The sequence below is a fragment of the Neomonachus schauinslandi genome, chromosome 1 (assembly GCF_002201575.2).
Source record: "Neomonachus schauinslandi chromosome 1, ASM220157v2, whole genome shotgun sequence".
In the NCBI taxonomy this organism is placed as follows: Eukaryota; Metazoa; Chordata; class Mammalia; order Carnivora; family Phocidae; genus Neomonachus; species Neomonachus schauinslandi.
The window spans coordinates 204,753,433-204,775,048 of NC_058403.1; the positions used below are offsets into that span (position 1 = coordinate 204,753,433).

Sequence of the window (21,616 nt, forward strand, 5' to 3'; positions counted from 1 at the left end):
CATCAAGTGACCCCCATACCAGAACCCAGGGCATCTCCCCGTCACTCCCTATGCCCCTGGCCACCCACTGGATCAGTCCCCACCAACTCTCCCCATTTCCAAGTACACGACCCCACCCCACCCCGCCATGCCACCATTACTACACACAAGAGGAGCCGAAGGATGCATGGATGGGGCAAACCCCAAAGGCCTTTTTAAAAACTACTGAGAGCTTGGTCAGGGCAGGGGCAGGCGAGAGGGCTAGCAGCCGCCGGCCACGAAGTCGAAGTCCTGGAAGGCTGCCTGCTCTGTGGCCGTGAGGGGCCGCGCGTCGCGGGGCGGGCTCAGCGTGGGGGCCTCCCCTGTGAACTCCTCGTCGAAGTTGCTGACATCAGTGCGGCCTGACAGCGTGGGCACGAAGGGAGGTGGCAAGCGCCGGGCCAGCAGAGTGTCCCAGCCCAGCGTCTAAGTAGGGGAGAAGGGGGGGAGAGAGAGGAAGAGGTCAGCGTGGCGGGGGAGAGGTGCAGACTGCAGGAGGGGCCAGCTCCTCGTCGCCCGCCCAGCCCTGCATCTGTGGCGATTAGCATAGGGGTCACAACACAGAGGGGTCAAGTGGGGGGCTGGGGGCCCAGTAAGGATGACAGTGTGAGTATGGGGAGCCCCGGCGTGCGGGAGAGGGAGCCTGGGTTCATACACATGGCAGTGGCCCCACCAGGCCAGCCTGGAGTAGATGTGGGTGTAGGAGGGTCAGCGGGTGTGAAGGAGCGGGGAGGAAATAGAGATGATAATGTTGGAGGGGAAGTGACTAGATCTTGGTAGGGGAGAAATGAATAGGCCCTGGGGGTGTGGGGATGACCAAGTCTCTGGTGGGGAGTTGGCCAGGCACTTGGGGTGACCTCACCCTATAGAAGGGCTGCTTTTTCACATCCTCTGCATCCCTCTCGCTGGATCCCAACCTCCGCTCTGGATTCCTTCGCAGCAGCTGGGGGAAGGAGAGGTGTCAGTCTTCCCCTTCCTGGCCCCAGAGCCCCTGCCCAGGCCCAAGTAGGGGGGGTCCTCACCCTGCGCATGATTCCAATGGCTTCAGCTGACAGGAACCGTGGGTAGCGAACTTCATCATTGACTATGCTGTCAAACACCTCCTCCTCGTCGTCCCCTGGGAATGGGGACTGGGGACAGGGAGAGCCAGGATGAATTAGGCCCCTCCTCCTGGCCACTCCCCTCCCAGCCCCACCTGAGCCCTCTGCTTCCAGCACACCTTCACGTGGGTGCTGGCTGATGTGGGAAAGTAAGTACCCCATTTTACAGATGCAAAAATTGAGGCTAGGGAGGCAAAGCCAGCTGTCCCCATCACACAGCACATGGAGGCACCATTTGATCCCACCCCTAGGCACAAGCAGTTTCCGGCATGATCCCAGGGTCAGGCAGGGTAAGGGCAGCCTGGGGCCTCACCTCGCCAACCAGCATCTCATAGAGCAGCACGCCCAGCCCCCACCAGTCCACGGCCCGCGTGTAAGATGTGTCTGTCAGCACCTCGGGGGCCAGGAACTCCGGGGTCCCACAGAATGTGCTGGTCCGGTCCCCATAGCCCATCCCTGGGGGCAGTAGGGCCATGTGAGGTTATGTGGGGAGGGAGGCTCCCAGCCCAGCACGGGTGGCCCAGCCAGCCAGCCCCATCCCAGGGTCAGGGTTGGGGGTAACCCAGGTAGGGCTGGGGACTCCATTCCCTCCCCCACTCTGTCTAATCCCCAGAGGCCAGCCCTTCAAATCCCAGCCCCGCCCCTCACCCTCCTTGCAGAGGCCAAAGTCTGCGATCTTGACATAGCCCTCGGTGTCCAGGAGCAAATTGTCCAACTTCAGGTCCCTGTGATGGGTTGGGGGGATGTAAAGAGGGATGAGGGGGGGTCTGGGCCCTGCCTGAAGCCTGAGGGCCCCCAGTGGGCAGCGCGTGCATACAGGAGCACATACACGCAAGGGCACACACCTGTACACGATCTTGTGTTCGTGGAGAAACTGCAACCCCAGCACCACACAGGCTGAATAAAAGCTGCAGAGAGAAGCTGGTGTGACGGAGCCAGGCCTCCCAGCGAGGTACGCAGGCCACGGAAGCCTGGCCCCCACATCCTCGAAAGCTCCCCGGTCCCCCCCCAAAACTCCAGGAGGCTCGGGGGGAGGGGGAAGCGGGGCCGAAGGGGGCTGCCACCGCCTGTTGGGGGTTGAGGCGCGGGCGGGGGAGCTCACACGGCACGCGGCTCGGAAAACACGTCACTGTGGATGTGCAGCATGAGATCCCCACCCGCCGAGTACTCCATCACGAAGCACACGTGCTCTGGCGTCTGGAAACAGCCGAACAGGTTCACCAGGAAGGGGTGTCCTGCTCTGGTCACTGCTGCCAAGATCCGCTTCTCACACATCAGGCTGGGCAGGGGAGGGGGCGGGGGTCAGAGACCACAGCAGCCCCCCACCCCCACCCTCAACTCCCACACTCCCAAGAAGTCCTCGATCGTCAGCTGTTTGCTGAGGACCTCGAGTGGCCGGGCAACCTTGGGCAAGTTGCTTAATATTTCTGCACCCCAGTAGCTTTGTCTGCTAAACAGGTACTCAGAAGCCACATGTCATCCTAGTAACAGCCCCCCAATATCCCTTTAGGGACCAGCCAGGGTGGGCTAATTGGAGCACCCATTTTCCTGGCCAAGAACTGGTTTGGGAATGGGCAAGCCAAGGTAGTGGGGCTCAATCTCAGGGTTTCTGCTGGAATTATTAAGGAAGAAGGGCTAAAACTAGTGGATGAGCCTTACACTGCTGTGTAGGGGGTTATCTCTGCTCCCATGAGAGAATTGCAAGCAAAGCCCACAAAGAGGGAAGCCGACTGAGAGACGTCATCTGAGCACCTGGATATAGCCATGCCTGAAGGTAGTCCACCCCTGGACTTTTCGGACCCAGACCAATAAATTCCTCTTTTGCTTAAGCCTATCTGACTTGGGTTCCTGATTGACAAAAGGATGTCAGGAAGATTAGGGACAATCTTGGTGCCTCTGCTGGACCTTTTTACAGGGGGCCAGGTACTGTAGAATGCTCTAGATGCATCCTCTCACTTAATCCACCTGACAACCCTGCAAGAAAGGCATTATTACTCCCCTTTTATAGAGGGCAAGGACAAGGATCAGAAGGGCAAAGTGACTTCCCCAGGGTCTCTAAGCACATTTGTGGCAGGGGTGGGATTTGAACCCATGGCCCTGACCCAAAGCAGAGGCAGGACAATGGTGCCGTGAAGGGTACAGGCTTCAGAGCCTGAGTCCCTAGGTTTGAATCCCCGACCTGCTGCTTACTGGCTTTGTGACTCTGGGCAACTTGCTCAACCTTCCTGTGTCATCAGCAGAATGGGAACAATAACAGTATTTACCTCATAGGGCTGTCGTCGAGAACAAATGAGTTACTGAACATAAAGCGCATAGTGGGTGCTTTCCAAGTTATTCTCTTAAGTACTAGCTTAATAAGTGCCAGTGACTATTATGAATCACTGTCACAGCAGCTCCAGAGAGGGGACTGCCCTGTCTCCCATTTCCCAGAAGAAAAGACTGAGGTTCTCAGAGGGCCTGGGCTGAGTCCCTACCTTTCAACCTCATCTCGGGCCACAATGTCGCCTTTCTTCAAAGCCTTGATGGCGAACAGCTCCCCGTTGGGCCGGAATTCGGAGAGCAGCACCTGGAACCACAGTGGGCAACGATGGCCTTCGTGGCCAGCCTGGGGACTCCCTGTTCCCCCAACTCCTTGCCCCCCAGCCTCACCTTCCCAAAGTGACCCCGGCCCAGCACTGCCAGGAATTTGAAATCCTCGAGGGTCAGAGGTGACTTCCTCAGAGGGCTGTGGAGAGAGGACACTGGTGGGGACAAGGACAGCAGGCGGGGGGGAGGGGTGGTGAGTGGGGGAGGGGTGTCACCTGCACAGGGCGGGGCCTGGGGTCTCCTGGGTCTCTGAAGGCAGCTCGGGGGTGGTGGCAGTTTCCTGGATCGGGGAACTCTGCAGCAGAGAGAGGGAAATCAGAGGCACCTCATAACCACAATAGCCACCAAGGCTCCCGTCACCTCTCTGACCTCACCTCTCCTCCCACTCTCCGCCCTCTTGCTCACAGCCTTCCAGCCACACTGTCCCTCTCACTGTGCCCTGAACACACCAGGCACATTTCCAGCCCAGGAGCCCAGGCATTCTCTTTTCCCGATATCGGCACGGCTCCTCCCCTCCCCACTTCGGCATGCATTCGGATGTCACCTTCACGGGTGGTCAGCTGACCATCACAGTAAATAACTAGCAGAACCCCCACCCACCACCGACCGTACACACACATACTCCCTGTCCCCTTTTGCCTTTTTTTTTTTTTTCCATGCTGTAAATACATTTTATCATTTACCTCCCGATTTCCTCTATGGGTATTTGCCCTAAGAGCGACTTAATGCTTCACACCACATGTGTGCTTGTGACTTTGAAAAGAGTCAAAATTACTATTGCAAATGGGGACACAGGACAACCGGTTCATCATCCCCCAACTGCAGAAACAGTTCTAAAAAGGCAATCAGTCCAAATAGGTGTCTGGTGGGACACACGGGCCTCTCGTGCCCCAGCCACCCTCCCTACAGCCAGCCACCTTAATGATCTCCTGAGTACCTTTCTAGATATATCCTATACCCACACAAGCGAAAGTGACGGAAGAGACTCCATTTTCCTCGCAACCACTACTGACGATATCCTCATCTTGCCTCTCCTCCTGGACAATCTGTCTTGGAAATCCCTCTGTGCCAGCCCTGGGAGGCTAGCCTCACTTGTCACAGACATGCACTATCCCACTTCGCCATTTATTTAGCACTGGCTCTCCCACAGATGGACCCTGACCTGCCCACTTCCGCCTACACAAAGCCACTGCGGCGAACTGCCTGGAGGTGCACGTGTGTGAGCGTCCAGGGTTGGAACTCCTGGGTCAAGACGATGTCCACTTTTAGCTCAGCCAGCTATGCCCTCCCAAGGAGATGGAACAACGTTCCCGCCTTCCGTTGGCTGCCTGTTTGCCCGCGAATTGCCGAGCATCTGGTAGTATTAAACTTTTGGATTTTGTCTTGCCCAACTCATCTGAGGATGTAGCTTATTATATTATTATTATTATTATAAATAGAATACAGAAGCATAGACTATTATTTTCATTTTTTTTAAATGAGGTTATCAAATGCACTCAGTGAGCTGGGCCAAGGGGCCCGCTCTTACAAACCTGTCCTCCTGGGTACGCGTCGCATAGGGCGGGGGGTGGGTAAACCAGGTTTTGAACAGTCTGTGAGCTGAGAATAGCTCTTACATTTTTAAAGGGTTGGGGGAAAATCAAAAGGAGAGTGATATTTTGTGATCTGTGAAAATGATATGACATTCAAACTTCAGTGTCCATCAGTAAAGCTTTACCGGAACCCAGCCATGCCCACTGCGTCTGTACGCATCGTCTACGGCTGCTTTCTACAAGGGCAGTGTTGAGTCATTGTGACCGAGACTCTCTGGCCCACAAAGCCAAAAATACTGACTCCATGCCCCTTTATGGAAAAGGCGCACGTGCTGATCTCTGACCTAGATGAAGATACACAACACCACGACCCCGACAGGCTCCCTTGTATCTCCCTCCTATCAATAACTCCCCAGCCAGAGAAAACCACCATCCTGACTTCTATCCTTGAAGTGAGTTTTAAACATGCCTGTTTTACGGGCCAGTGCACAGAGCACAGCAAGGGAGAGCAGCTTGCCGTGGGTCGCACAGCTAAGAACTGGCAGAGCAGGGACATGGACCTAGGTGGCCTGGCTCCTGAGCTCATGTTTTTATTCAGGACAGAGAGTGGGACCCCGCTTCTAGCAGAGATGCATGACCCAGGGAAGTTCCTGGTGGCCTCTGGGCCTCGAGCTGGGAGAGAGGCCTGGAGGGGAAATCTTTGACGCTGCCCCAGCCAGGCCTCCGCGGGGAAGGAGTGGGACACTCACCAGGCTCAGTGGGCTGGAAGGAGGACCCAGAGGACTCTTCTGGGGCAAGCTATCCAAGTCAGCCCCGAGGTTCAGCTTCTCCACAGATATATCACTGTAGAACAAGGGAGGAGGGGGTGTCTGGGACCCAGCACCCTGGCAAGCAACCAGGGACAGCCCAGACCCCAGGGACCCCCTCCTTACCCTGCGGACCGGGCCTCAGGTCCCGGAGAAGCCCCAGGGCTGAAGGTGCCCGTGCTTGTGGGATTGGGGATGAGTCTTCGAAGCAGCCGCACCCAGGTGGCGACATCAATGTTCATCTGCCTCGCGCGCTGAAACGCCTTCCCTGGGGAAGATGGGGACAGGGGCTACCGCTCACGATGCCCCTGGAGCCCCCTGGCCCCTGCCCCACTTTGCCCACCCCCTCACCTTGTTGCTTGGAGAAAATTTTCTTCTGCCTTCGGAGCCGGGGTATCCTCTCGATGACAGGGTTGCGGAAGGTAACCTGGGGAGGGGGCCAATGGGTAAGAACCAACTCCCACCTCTAGGTGGTGGGGAAGCCTTTAGGAGCATAGGCATGCACACCCATAGGTTTGGGGGTTCCAATCACTGTGGCACCACATCCAAACACAGCATATTAAGAAGTTGGAACATAGTGAGGGGTTATAAAACCAATCCACTGCCTGGTAGGGCCACCTCCCGAAGTGCCATCTTAGAAAGGCAAGAGGCAGGCAACCAAGCCCTCCTCCAGGAGTGGGGGGGGGGGGGTCTGACCCAACAAGATGTACATGCAACTCCAGCAAGGTCCTACATCATCTAGTGCCTTGATTCCCCAAGTGTGGTCCCAGACCAGCAGCATCACCTGGGGACTTGCCAGAAATGCACCTGGACCCACTGTGAATCAGAAACACAAGGGTGGGGCCCCGAAGTCTGTGTTTCAACAAGCCCTCCAGCTGATATGGGGAAGCCGCTGGTCTAGCTAAATTCTCCCAACTCCGAAGCATCTTCTAGAAGTTGCTAAAGTCACAGAACTGTGTGACTTTATGTGTGTCTGATATGGTTGCCACTAGCCACATAAGGCCATTTAAATTCAGTAAAATGTAAGTAACATTAAAACTTTAGGTCCCAGGTCACCCTAGCCAGGCTTCAGTGGCTGGCCTCTAATATGTTGGACAGTGCACATATAGGACATTTCCACCTACGACAGAATGCAACTATTGTAGATTCATCCACAACAGAATTCTAGAAAGTTCTATTGGCTGGCACTTGGGGGAGGTAGAAAACCAAACAGAATGCTGTAAGTGAACCTTGAGGGTGAGCAGGACTGCTTCAGAATTCACCCCCACCACCACCACCCTTCCTGCTTGGTTTTGGCCGGTCTTCCTAACGGAAGAACAGTTTCACTGCCCTGCCCCTGAAGTCAGCCCTTCTCCTGCTCTTTTCCTTCAGTGGTCCTCGGTTATGAGATCCCGTCAGAATTCCCACATGGAGACATGGATATTTAACAGGGCACACATATATGTTAGGGGAACATTTAAGAATTTTTTAAGACAATTTTGGCTGGATGAGGGGAGCCAGTGGCTTTCCTACCCTGCCTCTGTTTCCTCCTCTGTCAGATATGACTAATGACGATCCCTCCTGAATTGGGTCGAAGTGGGTCATTGTGAGGATTAACACGTTAATGCCGGGGCTTGGCTCACACCACAAGGGGTCAGGTAGGAATGTTATTTAGATTGTGGGTTCTCAACCAGGGGACAGTGGCGATGTCTAGAGACATTTTTGATTGTCACAACTTGGGGGAAGGGTGGTGCTGGTTTCCTGTGGGTGCAAACCAGGGATGCTGCTCAAAACCCCACAGGGCAACTGAGAATGATCCAGCCCACCAGGGCACACTTGTCCATAGTGCCAAGGGCGGGACACCCCGATTTAGACCTTGACCCTGACACCACTGCAGAAGGAATTTCTCTCTACTGGACTGTGGCTCTGATAACAATCTTCTTGACATGTCACCAGGTTTTTCTTTTTGTTTTGGCTTGGCAAAATTTTGCAATTTTTTTTTTTTAATTTCTTCCCTCAGAACAAAACCAATCCCAGCTTAAGTGGTGTCACTGACGTAACTAATTACGTGTATTTTTCTATCAAGGTTCAGAGACCAATCCAAAACATATCTTCCCCTTCTAGAAAACTGGGAGCAGGAGACACAAGAAGTGTTTTCACAGGGTCAGGGGTCGAGGTTGTACCTCAGCCACCAGGCAGCCCTGGGGTTCCATGTCCAGCTGCACCTCATGTCTCTCGTTGTCCAAGAAATCCTCCAACTTCAGGAATTTGAGGGCACACAGGCCCCGTTGGTCCCGCCAGAACACGGCCAACTCCAGTTCCCGAGCCTTGAGGGAGGGGAAGTGGGCCATCATTTGGGGGTGCCAGAGGTCCAGAACCCCTCCTCCTCCTCCAGGCTCTGCCATCCCCCCCACCTAGCTCACCCTTTCCAGCTCCAGGGTGAAGCTCTGGTCCCAGGCATTGGGGCCACATGGCTTCCAGGATGTCTGCCCCACCACTGTGTTATCCAGCTTGAGCACAGTGCTAACTTCACCTGGAATGAGGGGAAGGGGAGGGTGTCAGAAAATGTTTGGAGTGGGGGGGAGCATAGCTCATATCTTAGTAAAGAAATCCTTTACCTTTATCCAGAATGCAAATTCTGCCATGCTACCCTGACAAATCCTTATGGTTTTGCCTTTCACCACAAGGCGTTTAACCAGCTTCCAGTGGATTTCTGTGTATGGTGTGAGGTAGAGATCCAAATTCACTTTTACTTTATATGCAACTTCCAGCAATATACTCCTAAGAATTTACCCTGGAAAAATGCATGCAGGTATACATCGGGAGGGCGCCTGGGTGGCTCAGTTGGTTAAGCGACTGCCTTCGGCTCAGGTCATGATCCTGGAATCCCGGGATCGAGTCCCACGTCGGGCTCCCTCCTCAGCGGGGAGTCTGCTTCTCCCTCTGACCCTGCCCCCTCTTGTGCTCTCTCTCTCTCTCTCTCAAATAAATAAATAAAATCTTAAAAAAAAAAAGGTATACATTGAGAGATACATATGGCCCCAAAATAGAAATATCTACTAATAGGAGAATTAATATATAAACTATACTACAGTCTTATTAACTGATATTCAACTATTACTATATTTTACTTTAAAAAGCCCCAACAATTTGATATGGCTCAGTCTAAGACAATGGGCTATTAGACAGGAGTTAAAATGAATGAATGAACTATAGCTTCGTGCAATGACGTGGATAAGTCTCCCAAAGTTAAATGAAAGAAGCCATTACCATGCAATACATTCTGTATGATTCCACGTATATAAAGTCCAAACACCAGGCAAGATTAGATTATGTTGTTTTGAGATGTACAAAGATGCTAAAACTACAAAGAAAAGCAAGGAAATGATAACCATATATTGGGACAGTAGCTAGCTCTGGACAGAGGAAGGGACTACAATGGGGAGGAGGGGCAAGGGGGTTTCCAGAGAGTTCTATTTCTTGACGTGGGTGGTGGTAACATGGGTGTTTGCTCCATTGTTATTCTTTCCACATACTTTTTTGTACGTATTAGGTTTTTAAAATTGCGGTAAAATTCACATAACATAAAATTTACCATTATAATCACTTTTAAGTGTACAATTCACACTGTTGTACAATTACACCACCATCCATCTCCAGAACCTTTTTCACCTTCCTCAACTGAAACTCTGTCCCCATTAAACAACAATTCTCCGTTCTTGCCTCCCCTTCTCCCCTCCCCCTTCTTCCATCTCTATGAACTGGACTACTCTAGGTACTTCCTAGAAGTGGAATCATACAGCACTTGTCTTTTTGTGACTGGCTTATGTCACTCCGCATAATGTCCTCAGGTTCATCCGTGTGGTAGCCTGGGTCAGAATGCCCTTCCTTTTGAAGGCTGACTACCAACCACCCCACTGCACACACATATCACATTTTGTTTATCTGTTCGTCCGTCAACGGACACTCGTGTTGCTGCCACATTTTGGCCATTGTGAATAAGGCTGCCAAGGACATGAGTGTCCAGATATCAACTTAAGTCCCTGCTTTCAACTCTTTTGGGTATATACTCAGAAGTGGAATCGCTGATCATAGGGTAATTCCATGTTTAATTTTTTGAGGATCTGCCATAACGTTTTTTCACAGCAGCTGAACCATTTTACATTCCCAACAGCACTGCAGAGGGTTCTAATTTCTCCACATCCTCCCTAACACTTGTGTTTTTCTGTTTTTTTTGCTTTTTTTAACAGAATCCATCCTACCGACTATAATATACTAGTTTTTTAAAGTGTTATGAGTGTGTGACATCCCAGGATCCCCACGGCATCTCATCCCTCCAGACCTCAATGCCCACTCACTGATGTTCTCGGCTTCCACTTTGAGGCTGCTCCGGCCACTGAGGCTCCCACTTCGGCTGTAAAGGCCCCGGGCTGGGCGGCTCAGGAAGGTGGTGCGGCTGTCAGGGGTCCCGGGCCCCCCCACTGAGGGTGAGGGGTTCCAGGGGATGCTCTCTGGAAGGTCCTTGCAGCCTACCACACGTACCTCCAGGGTTCCTGAGGGAGGGGCAGGCTCAGGGGGGGGACCACAGCTGGGCCAGGCCAAAGGGAGGGGAAGTGGGCATGTCCAGAAGTGGCCAGCATACAGGTGGGAGTTGGTGAGAGACAATCAGGGTGGACTGATACTGGTATCAGATCAGATCAGGATCTGATACTGGGATGGCTGTGCCCAGAAGTGAGAAATATGGGGCAAGGGGGAGGGGCGAGGCTGGGGTGGGCCAGGCTGGGGAGGGGCTCTGAATGCTTGGGATTTAGTGACAGAAGATAGGTTTAAGGCATAGGTCGATGATCAAGGCAATGGGGAGTCGGGTTGGACTAGGGGGTCCAGGGTAGGATTGAGGGAGCTGACCTGAGGTTCAAGATGGGGGTAGGGGTCTATGGTAAGGCTGGTCTAAGGGAGAAGTAGTGGCTGAGGGCGTCTAAGGAGGGAGCACCTGGCTGGCTTCGGGGTGGGGGGCAGACAATGGCTCAAGCTGAGGGTTCTGTGAGTGAGGGGTTGTGGGACTGGGCTGGGGGGCTATGGCTGGAGGAAAAAAACGGCCAGGTAGGGAGAGGTAGTGATGGGGACATGGTGGGCATGGGGGCAAGAGTCCAGAATCAGAGGGCAAGCTGGGACCAGAAGTCCAGAGTGCATGGGGCTGTCTGGCCTAGGGAGATGGGACCCAGGGCTACAGGGCTGGGCTGAATGGAAGATAGAGGAACAGTAGGATGGGAGTCCAGGGGTAGGGAGAGCAGAGATCTAGGTTAGGGGTCTCAGGACTTGGGGGAGAGGTCGAGAGTACAGAGCTGCATAGGTGGGGTCTGGGTGGGGGAGGTGGGGACCCACCTGTGAGAGGCGCGGGCTTGCACAGGGTGCTATAGTGCGTGGGGGGGAAGGGCCCAGCCAGGCGAGCACTGAAGGCTGCAGACGAGGCCGCAGCAAGCTCCTCGCGTAGCAGCCGCCCCTTCGGATGGTCTGCGGGCAGCTCCCCGAGCCGCCGCTCCAGCGCCTCCCGCAGCAGCCCCAGCTTCTGGTTGGACTCCGTTAGCTTCTCCTGGGCCTGTAATGGGAGGGACAGAGTGAGGCTGGGGATGGTGCCTGGCTAAGTCTTACCTGGCCCAAGCCCTCAAACCTTCTGGGTCCTATGCCTGGGCTCCCCAGAAAGCTAGGCCCCGCCCCTGGCTGATGCCCCACCCCTGGACAAGGTCCCGCCCCACCGAGGTCCCACCCCTTGCTGAAGCCTCACCCCTCAAGGCCCTCCTGCCAATTCCCGCCCCTGTGCTGGGGCCCGCCCCCGCCAAAGTCCCGCCCCTCACCGAAGCCCCACCCCTCGCCTCGCTGAAGCCCCACCCCTCACCTCGCTGACCGCCTTGCGGTCCGGGGCCTTGGCTGCGCCGAGCAGGCGGAGCACATTCTTGGCACCCTCGGCCACGGCGTGCTCCACTCGGAAGTGGTGCCTCAGCTCCTCAATGCGCAGCTCCACGGCCCCCAGGTCTGGACTCCCTGTGGGCGGGGGGCGCCAGGCGGTGAGGCCAGCCCAGACCCGGGTCCAACCACCCCAGCCCCAGACATGCACTCAGGCGCAGGAACAGGCACTGGCGACAGATAGACCACCACCAAGCTGCATCACGTTTTTCCCAAGCGAGGGGTCACGGTCAGTCACACTTCCACCCAGATGCAATCACTCTTTTTCCAAACACCCACAGGGACCATCCCAGGGACAGAGCGGGGCTGTCACACAGGGACAGTCATAGACACAGGTACACTATCAACACAGGCTCAAAGGACAGACGTGTTGGCAGGGTCCCATTTCATCCCCAGGGACTGTCACAGGGACACTATGGCCATCTGGACAGCCAGAAGGAGACAGTCACACAGGCATAGGGACACATGCAAAATCACAAACGCAACTGCCCTTCGATTCAGCAATCCCAGGTCAGGAACTCTACCCCCCAGAAACACCTCTGCACTTGACACATGTACATGGGTATTCACTGCAGCCCTCTTTCTCAGAGCAAAAGATTGGAAATAACCTGTTTCTTGCAGGCGGAGCCCCGGTGAGTGAATGTGGCCGTCCACAGGTGAAATATAAAGCAGTTGGGAGAACAAGGGCACCGTCACACAGAGATCATCACACTGTCACTCGCAGGGTAACAGCATCACTTTGCCACCAGGGTAGCATGCTGTCCCCCACAGGCGGAGGAACACACACTCTCACAAGATACAGTCACGCCGCCACACAGGGACACTGTCACAGGGCAGAGGGACGTGATCACAGGACACAGACATCCTAATGGGACGCGTTTACACGGTGGCAAAACTCCTGGGCCTCTAACTCCAGCGCCGGGAGAATCATGATCACACTGGCACATGGCTAAGGCACAGGGACAGGCAAAGAAATGCCATCACACTGTCACACAGGCAGGGCAGCATCACCGATACCCACGGGCTCAGAGACCCAGTGGTGCAGGGAAACAGACCGGCTGTGTCCCAGTACGAAGCCCCAGGGACACAGCCGTGGCCCAACATAGGATGGCCACGGTCACCCAATGGCACAGGGTGGGCATGAGGACACACTGGTACCAGAGGCACAAGGCATGGCCACACTATCCATGGCTGTAGGTTCCAAGGACAGTCTCCCTGTCCTGGACGTTGACCCTGACTCAGACCCTGGCACTCCGTCAGAGAGAGCCACGTTGTCACTCACGGGTGTGTGACACTCACCGAGGCACCGAGAGCATAGGCACAGCGTCACCGGAACCCTGATATCCGGCGGCACATCGTTTTACAAACACAGTCACACTCTCGCCCCCAGGCCTGCTGTCCCATGTGCCCAGATAGTCACCGAGACTCTTACGGAGACAAAGTCGCACCAGGAGTCAAGCTTACGCTGGCACCCAGAGGCACAGGGACATGATGCCATCGTATACGGTCACTGAGAAGCCCATCATGTCGGTATTCCCAGTCCAGGGGAACCATCACACCGACCGCTCCCCTACCCCAAAGACACACGCTGTCATCTGGGTTACAGACCCCACTGCTATGGGCTGAATGTTTTTGTTCCAAAATTCATGTATTGAGACTGAACCCCAAATGTGACGGTATTAGGTGTCAGGAGGTGGGGCCTTCGGGAAGAGATCAGGTCCTGAGGATGGAGCCCTCGTGAGTGGGAGCAGGGCCCTTGTAAGGGAGGCTCCAGAGAGCCCCTCCACCCTCCAGCACGGGAGGGCACACACAGCGAGAGAGAACGCAGCCTTCCACGGGCCCAGAAGAGGGCTCTCGCCAGATGCTGGTCAATGTCACATTACTACCCGCACACACGAGGAGCACAGTGGCTGTCACCCTTGCACACAACACCTCAAATCCTGTCACCAATTCAGGTGGACAATTAGCTTGAGACGCCCCCAGGCACCCGCATGCAGACACTCCCATGGGAATGGACACACATGGTGGACACCCACAGTTCTACACAGCCGGGGCCAACATGGCAAGGCGGCCACCTGGTCCAGGTCCAGGGGTCCGCAATGTCTTTTCCTAAAGAGCCAGGGAGTGGGTATTCTCAGCTCAGTGGAACGCATGGGCTCCGCGGCCCCTGCTCGCGCTGCTGTCGTGCGTAAGAGCAGCCTTTGGAGCCAGGCAAGGAATGGACGTGGCTGTGTGTCAGTAAACCTTTATTTACACAAGTAAAAAGGCAGTGGCAGCTTTGGGCCCCGGGCTGTGGTTTGCCAGTACCTGACCCAGTGCAGACCTTCCACGGGACAAAACGGGCAACGGGCCCAGAGCCGGTCGGTGGTGGGTGCGGTCAACCTGCGTGTCGCAGCGGCCCCCTCCCTGCTCAGGAAGCGTTCACTTACGGGGCTGGGGGCTGCGCTCCGCCCGGCGGGGTGCAGGCTGTCTGGGCGCGAGGGGCTCACCTTGGGCCTCGTCCGGGGCTGCCTGGCTCTCCAGCTGTCCGGCCTGCAGGGCGCGGCGGAGCTGCATGCGGATGATGTCGATCTTGGTCTTACTGTCCTGCAGCATCTGCTGGGCCGTCAGCAGCAGCTTCCGGTCCTGGAGGCGGGGACGGGCTGTGAGGGCAAGGCTAGGGACCCGGGGTCGGACCGCTGGCCCTCTGGCCACACTGCGCAGGCGGTGCTGACGGTGTCACAGAGTAGGATGTGCGAGTGTGACCGCAGGAATGTCCATGCATTCCTGCGTGTGTCGAGGGGAGAGGCGGCCCACGGCACCGGAACCCCCACCACCTAACACCCGGCTACCTCCAGGAAGGCCCCCCACCCCGGGCCTGTGCCCTCATCTGCAGCGACGGGAGTAGGAACGGCACCGGCCGCCACTGGGCTGAGGGCTGAAGGAGCTGACCTGCGTGCAGGGCTCCCAGCCGTGCCTGGCGTCAGGACGCTCTGTGTTCGTCAGCTGCCATACATGTGGCATACGTGTGGGTGAGGGCGCCCGGCTGACTGCAGCCACATAGGTGAGTCCGAGGGGGACGGGGTGGGTGTGTGCGACAGCCTGCAGTCAGTGGCGCCCAGGGACACCGGGACTGGGGTGTGGGGGTGTCTGTGTGCCAACTCCAGTCTCTGGGTGTGAATCGCACGGTCTGTGTGTGTGTCCAGGTGTGCTGCTGGCCTGTGCCATGTGTCCTGGGTGTTATACGATGGTGCGTGTCTCTGTGTCTAGAGGTGGCCGGGGTGCTTATCCTCCACGTGTCTCTAAGTGCCATCACGCTGACACCGTCTCGGGATGGTACGACAGCGCATGTGTGTGCCGAACTGTTGATACGACTCTGTGCGTCTCTAGATGCTGCTAGGACCGTGGGTGTGTCTCTGGATGTTAGGATGATAGCACGTGTGCATCTAAGTGTTGGCCTGACTATGTGTATGTGTGTCAGAGAGAGGCCACCAGCAGAGGCTGAAAGCTGCCCCAACTGTGGACATCCCTCGAGTCTCTGGGGTAACTGAGTGAGGGGGGGACAGCCTCTGCTTTGTGTCTAACACCACACACAGCCATCCTGTTTCTCATATGCCCCCACAAGCTGCCCACACCCCAGTCCTGCCTCCGAGTCACCTGTCAGTCCCTCTGTCCCCACCCCAGAGGGCCCCAGCTTCCCAAGGGGCAGGTGGATGTAGGTGGCACCCCGGTTCCCACCCCGCAGCCCGTCATCTGCTCCCCGGTGTGCACGCTGCCCCTACCTTGGTGCTGCCGTTGCTGTATGTCTGGATCATGTTTTCTGCCCCCTGCTTCACCTTCAGCTCGATGGCCAGCTGCTTCTCCAGGCCCGCCACGCGGCTCAGGTTGGTGGCCGAGCAGGCCTGGCTACCTGCACCAGGGGACTGGGGGGCATCTAAAGAGGGGTGGGTGGGACAGACTCACAGCGGCCCTTACCTCCGTCTGCCTACGAGGCTTTGCCCACCTGAAAGGATCCACCCTCTGCCCAGCCTGGGTTCTGCCCCCAAGGCCAGGGACAGGAGGAAATGAGGGCCAGGGCCCAGAAGGTCCCCCCACTCCAGCCCTCCCAGGGAAACCCCCTGAGCCCTGGGACAGGACCAGCAGGAATGAGTGTGGGCAAGCATCCAGGTGTATGTGAGTCCTTGGTGTTGGTGTGACTGTGTACAGAAGGTAACGTGCGTCTGTACCGGTCGGACAGCCGTGTGTGTGTGTGTGTGTGTGCGTGCGCACGCGCACGGTCCTCTGGGTGCTGGGCGGCAGTACGGAGGCCTCTGGGTATTCACACGATAGCGTCTAGGTCCTTGGGTGTTGTCTGGGGGGTGGTGTCGGCTCTGTCAGGGTCTCTGGCTGCTGACGTGATGTGGAGTGGTCTTCAGTCGCAAGATGAAAAGTTCTGTAATCTCTTGCGTGACAATGGGAACCTACCGACCACCACTGAACTGTACACTTAAAAATGATCAATTTTAGGTTACGCATTATTTTTTACCACAATGAAGAATTTTTTAAGTAAATAAAAATTAAAGAAATTTTTAAAAGAATCGTTGGGTGCCGTCCGCATGTCAGTACAACCATGTGAGTCTTTAGATACTCATGTGACACTGCGTGGGTCCTTGGGTGTTGTCTGGGGGGTGGTGTGACTGTGCAGACCTTCCTCTGGGTGTCGGCTTTGGTGTTCTTTTCTGGTTGTATGCCGAGGCCGGAGGCTGTCAGGACCCGGTGTGTCTCCCTGGGGATCCGCAGAGACAGGGCTAGCCTTGCTCTGGGGGAGTGTGGGTGAGCCCCTGGCAGTGGAACCCCGGAGAAGCCCCAGCTCACCTTGGGCAGCGGCCGCGGGGTCAGGCAGCACCACGTGGGCGTGCAGCTCCTGGAGCTGCTGGTGCAGCAGGTCAAGCCGGCGGGAGGAGCCGCGCAGCAGCAGCTCCACGGGGCCGAGGCTGCGGCCCAGGTCGGTGGTGGCCCGCCGCAGGTTCTCCGCGCCCTCCTTCAGCTTCAGCTCCTTGCGGATCTCGCGCCGCAGCCGCTCCCGCTCCAGCTCCAGCTGCTGCTGCACCCCAGGAGCCGCCAGGTCCGCACCTGCCAGGCCCAGCTGCTCCAGCAGGGACCAGCTGCGCGGCTCGCTCTGCAGGAGATGGAGCACGGTCAGTGGGGCCGGGAGTCCAGGGTGCGGACCACCACGCTCAGCCAGCTTGGCCTGGCCTCTTCCTGGCCTGGGGGCTTCTGAGACGTACTCTCACCCCCAAAACTGGGGGGGTGAGACAAGGTCCTGTCCCTGCTTCCTCATTCCCCCAAACTGTGAGGTCCCAAGGGCAGGGCCTTCTTCCTTCCCTGTCCCCTCAGACTAGGGGACCCCATAAATACAGTCTTGTCACCCTTCATCTATTCCTTATACAGTAGAATTCTGGAGGACAGGCCCTTGGAGGTCCCCAAGTTCAGGCCCTATCTCCCATTGCCCCCCAAAACAAGGTCCTGAGAGCATACCCCTCTCCCTTCTGTTGTCCCCCTAAACTAGGAGGTCCCAAGTATAGGCCCCAATTCCCCTCTACTGTCCCTAAAACCAGGTCCCGAGGGCAGGCTCCATTTCCCCCCCCGCCCCGCGCAGCTCCTCAAACAAGGAAGTATCAGGGTAGGCCTCTACTGCCCACCGCCCCCCCCCCCAAAAAAAACAATGGGCTTGAAATCCAGACAGCAGGCCCTTTTCCTCTCTGCTATGCCCTCAAACTGGGAGGTGCCAAGGACAGGCCTCATCTTCCCTCTGCTATACCCCCAAACTACGTCCTGAGGACAGGCCCCATCTCTCTCCTGCTGTACCCTCAAAGTAGGAGGTCCTGGGACAAGCGCTGTCTCCCCTCCTCTCGTCCTCTATAACTGGATCCTAAAGAGCAGAGCCCTGTCTCCTTCTTTCTCTATTCCCCCGATCTGGGAGCCTCAAAAAAACCCACATATTTCATTTTCAAAACAGAAAACTCCCAAACCCATCTCCTCCCCTCGGTCCAAAATCAAGAGGTACAGAGGGGAGGGCCTCCAGCCTGTGTCACTGGGGTCCTCTTTGCCCCCACCACCCCAACCCCAGCCCCCACCTCCAGCTCCTGGTCCAAAGGGGGACTGGCCTCCGCCATCCTGGGTCCCGGCTGAGGGCCCCGCCCTCTTCCTGAACCTCAGCCCTGCAGGGCCTCTTGACCGCCACTTCCTCTTTCCTGCTAGCTCCCAGGAGCCCCTGCGTGGGGCCAGCTCCGGGGCTCTGGGGCATCTAGGGGACCTTCTCCCTCAGTGCCCCCTCCAGGACTAAGCCTGCTTCTCAGGAGGCAACCAGGGACAGCCCTTGCTCTATGTCCTAGGAGGTTGCTACGGTGTGCACACACCTCACTAGTGTAGACATGGAGACCAGGCTCCCTTGAGTGTATACAGGCTCCAGGGGCTGACCTGGGTGTATACACCCTCTCGTTTACCTACAAGCATGTACACAAAACAGGCAGGCAAGTGTGTGCACACCCCTGTGCCTACCCCATGTACACTGATAATGCACATGTCGGCCAATGAGTGCTCATATGGGCCGGCCCCCTTCCTGCAGATGCAGGCTGTCCCAACTTCCGGCTTCCTCTCAGTCTGGTCTACCTACCGCTGTGACCACAGCTAGGGCCCACCCAGGCCAGGGGCACCTCCCTGAGGCCCATGTCGTGAGGAGACAGTGCCGGAGGACTAGGGTGAGGGTGCCCACAAGCCAGCGGCCCAGTAAAGGCCAAGTATGACTATTAATAATAAGAGCAGTTATTACGAGCCCCGCCTAGGTCACCTAATGCAAGTCCACAAGGTGGGTGCTGTTATCACCCCATTTTCAAGACAAGGAAACTGAGACCTGGAGTGGTGACATAGCTTGCCCCGAGGCCCCACAGCCAGCAGGAGGAAGGGCTGGGATTTAAAAGGGGAGTACCCACAATCTGATCACCAGCTAAGTGTCAGGTCTGGCACTAAGTGAGAATCCCCACTAGAAGAACCCGTTTCACAGACAGGAAAGTCGTTGTTGGCTCCCAGCCAACCTGGAGGGCAGCTGCCCCCAGCGAGGTTTAGTGCAGGCCAAGAGTGTCACCCCCACACCCTACCAACCCATCACACGAATCCTGAGCCACTGCCACTATTCTCCCCCATTTTCCAGGCGAGGAAACAGGCTGAGAGAGGTGACAGCAGCAGCTGGGGGGGGGATCCCCACACACACCTCCAGGGGCCCTGGGCAACATCCAGAAACATTTCTGGTTGTCACAACTGGGGGTGGGGAGGGTGTGCTCCTGGCATCTATTGGGTCGAGACCAGGGAGCCTGCTCAACATCCTATGGTGCACAGGATAGCCTCCACCTCAAAGAATGATTCAGCCCCAAACATCAACAGCGCTGAGACTGAGGAACCGTGCATTAAAGGACACAGAATCACACCCTGGGCTGCTGACCATGACCACCAGTAAGGATTTCCTAGCAGCCCCACCTGCAGAGGACAGGCCCATCTACATCTCTCCCTTTGGATAATGAACACCCTCATTGATGAATGCGCCCATTTTTCTGGTGGCAGAACCACAGCTCAGAGAGGCAAAGGCTCTGGGTCCAGGACACACAGTGAGAAAGTGACAGAGCTGGAATTTAAACCCAAGTTCACCTAATACTACCAGCTGGTGACCCGTCCCCGCCCATCACCCAGCCCCATTCCATCCCTAGCAGGCAGAGCAGGGTACAGCCAGGATCCAGCCAGCTCAAATAGGGAAAGTCCAGGCAGAGAGGAATAGAAGCTGAGGCCTGAGAATACCCAGAGCAGGGAGGGAAGGAGGGAGGCCCAGCCTCCTGGGTTCTCTTCCCTTGGGTGACTCACTCCTACCCAGAGGGCAGGGGTCACCCGTGGGCCAGCAAGGCAAACCCATGATCAGGAGCCTGGCCCAGCCCTGGAGAATCCCTCCTCCCCCACTTCCCACCATGGCACACGAGACCCAGGTCCAGAGGGTCCACCTCCCAGAATCCCCCCCTTCCCAGAGCAGCCAGGGACCTAGACCCTCACGTCCGGAGATTTCAATGCTTTGGGCGTTTCCGGAATCTGGACAGGACATCCGTTTGCCGGACACAGAACAGACAGCCATACGTCGGGACAGACAGAGGGACGGGGTGGCAGGCCCAAGCAGGCACAAGAAAGGGATGACCAGGAGGGGGAAAGAGAGTGGGGAAGAGATGGGGGGGGACCACAGCACAGGTCCAGCCTCATTCCAGGAATCACAGCCTCCACCCGGGTCATGTTTCACACATGCCAAGTGCATGCATGCACCGGAGGATTCCTGTAGAGCCCTTCCAGGGCTGGGGGTAGAGGCAGAAACCCCAGCCCACCCCAGCCCCAAGGTCTGACCTTATGTGATCGGCAACACCAGATACGCCCAGCTCCACGGCAAGGCTGACAGGCCATCAGCAGGACTGGGGTGGGGGACAAGGGAGCATGGGGGAGACACAGAGGGGATGGGGGCAGGTGCAGAAGGAGACGAAAACCCAGTTACACAGCAACCACAGGACAACGAAGGGATTTTGAGGACACCAGAGGCACAGGATGTGCCTCGATTCTGAACCAAAGCTCAGAAGTCACCCTGGCCTTGCTTGTCACAGATGTGGAAGGTGAGTCCAAGGCTGTGATGTTCACAAGGTGGTACATGGAGAACCTGGCTGGTGGCAGGTTGGTGCCAGGCTGTGTGTGTTTGCGTGTGTGTGTGTGGGGGGGGTGACCCAGCCCTGCCACCCATGCCCAGGTAGGGTTCCAGGTACAAGAGAATCCCCCGTCTGGGATAAGGTTCCACCTGGCAGCCCTGAGGGTGGCCGTGTGGGTCCTCCATTCCTCAACCTAATGAAGTGACTCGGGCACTTCCGCCAACAGGTGCCAATCTGGGTGGCGTGGGGACCATCATAAAGCTCAGACTGAAGGCGGGGGGGGGGGGGGGGCCCGCCAGGGCTTTGTTGTGCGGGGGAGGGGCATGGACCGAGCGGCCTCCTCCCCTCCGAGCCACTGCGCCAGGCACCTGCCCCAGGTGGAGTGGCACTTGCTGGGAACCGAACGCGGGGGCGGGGTGGGGGGGAAGGGAGTGCTGAGTTGAGTGGCGGGGGCGACAGGCACCGAGACGCACGGCCAGCCACAGACACTCGAGTAGAGCCTCCGCCGCGCCCCCTCTAATTCTCGGGAAGGGGCAGAGCTTGGGGGTGCGGCGGGGGCCTTCAGGACCTCCCCGCTCCCCCTCGGTGCGTACCTCCACCTGCCGAAAAGTGGACCATGCTGGCTCCACGGTGTCGGCCCAAGGAGGGGGCGCCGGGCGCTCGGGAGGTCCCCACCTTGGCCGCCCGGGCCCCGGGGGCCCCGGCAACGCGCGAGCGGGGGTCCCCGGCGCTGGCCGGCCGCCGGGCGGCTGCGGACGCAGGTGCGCCTACCTGCACGGCGTCGCTGGCCATGTCCTAGCGCCGCCCGCCAGGGGTCCCCGCGCGGAGGGAGGGGCGGCAAGAGGAGCGCGCGTGCGCCCCGCACGGGGCGGGGAAGGGGCGGGCGCGGCGCAAGCCCCCGCCAGCGCGCGGCCCACTCCGGCCTGCTCCGCTCGGGCCCCGCCTGGCCAGGC

At 57.2% G+C, this 21,616-nt stretch overlaps 1 protein-coding gene across 3 annotated transcripts; it reads right to left on the reverse strand.

Moving 5' to 3' along the window:
* Positions 1–174: 174 nt before the first annotated feature.
* On the reverse strand, positions 175–21,561 carry PKN1 (protein kinase N1). Of its 3 annotated transcripts, none has more exons than XM_021704965.1 (22): positions 21,435–21,561; positions 16,816–17,119; positions 15,744–15,895; positions 14,472–14,607; positions 11,915–12,060; positions 11,404–11,617; positions 10,380–10,574; positions 8,445–8,554; positions 8,205–8,348; positions 6,394–6,469; positions 6,169–6,310; positions 5,986–6,079; positions 3,920–3,999; positions 3,768–3,843; positions 3,593–3,684; positions 2,221–2,397; positions 1,964–2,026; positions 1,767–1,843; positions 1,432–1,574; positions 1,041–1,148; positions 881–961; positions 175–444 (listed from the first exon to the last, which is right to left on the reverse strand). In XM_021704965.1, exons 1-22 carry the CDS (start codon positions 21,453–21,455, stop codon positions 241–243), a joined length of 2,835 nt encoding a protein of 944 aa, XP_021560640.1. In that variant the 5' UTR covers positions 21,456–21,561; the 3' UTR covers positions 175–240. The 3 variants fall into 3 exon arrangements, with proteins under 3 accessions (XP_021560640.1, XP_021560639.1, XP_044773668.1); XM_021704964.1 differs by lacking the exon at positions 21,435–21,561 and adding an exon at positions 18,078–18,132; XM_044917733.1 differs by lacking the exons at positions 175–444; positions 881–961; positions 1,767–1,843; positions 21,435–21,561 and adding an exon at positions 18,078–18,132 and having other exon boundaries at positions 1,061–1,148.
* Between the last annotated feature and the right edge of the window lie 55 nt (positions 21,562–21,616).

Coding starts and splice junctions, on each gene's coding strand:
- PKN1 (XM_021704964.1), bottom strand. CDS start 18,116: ATGGCGGAGGCCAGTCCCCCTTTGGACCAGGAGCTGGAG. Junction 6,311..6,393: donor AATTTTCTCCAAGCAACAAG/GTGAGGGGGTGG, acceptor CATCTTCCCCAG/GGAAGGCGTTTCAGCGCGCG. Junction 962..1,040: donor CCATTGGAATCATGCGCAGG/GTGAGGACCCCC, acceptor TCCTTCCCCCAG/CTGCTGCGAAGGAATCCAGA.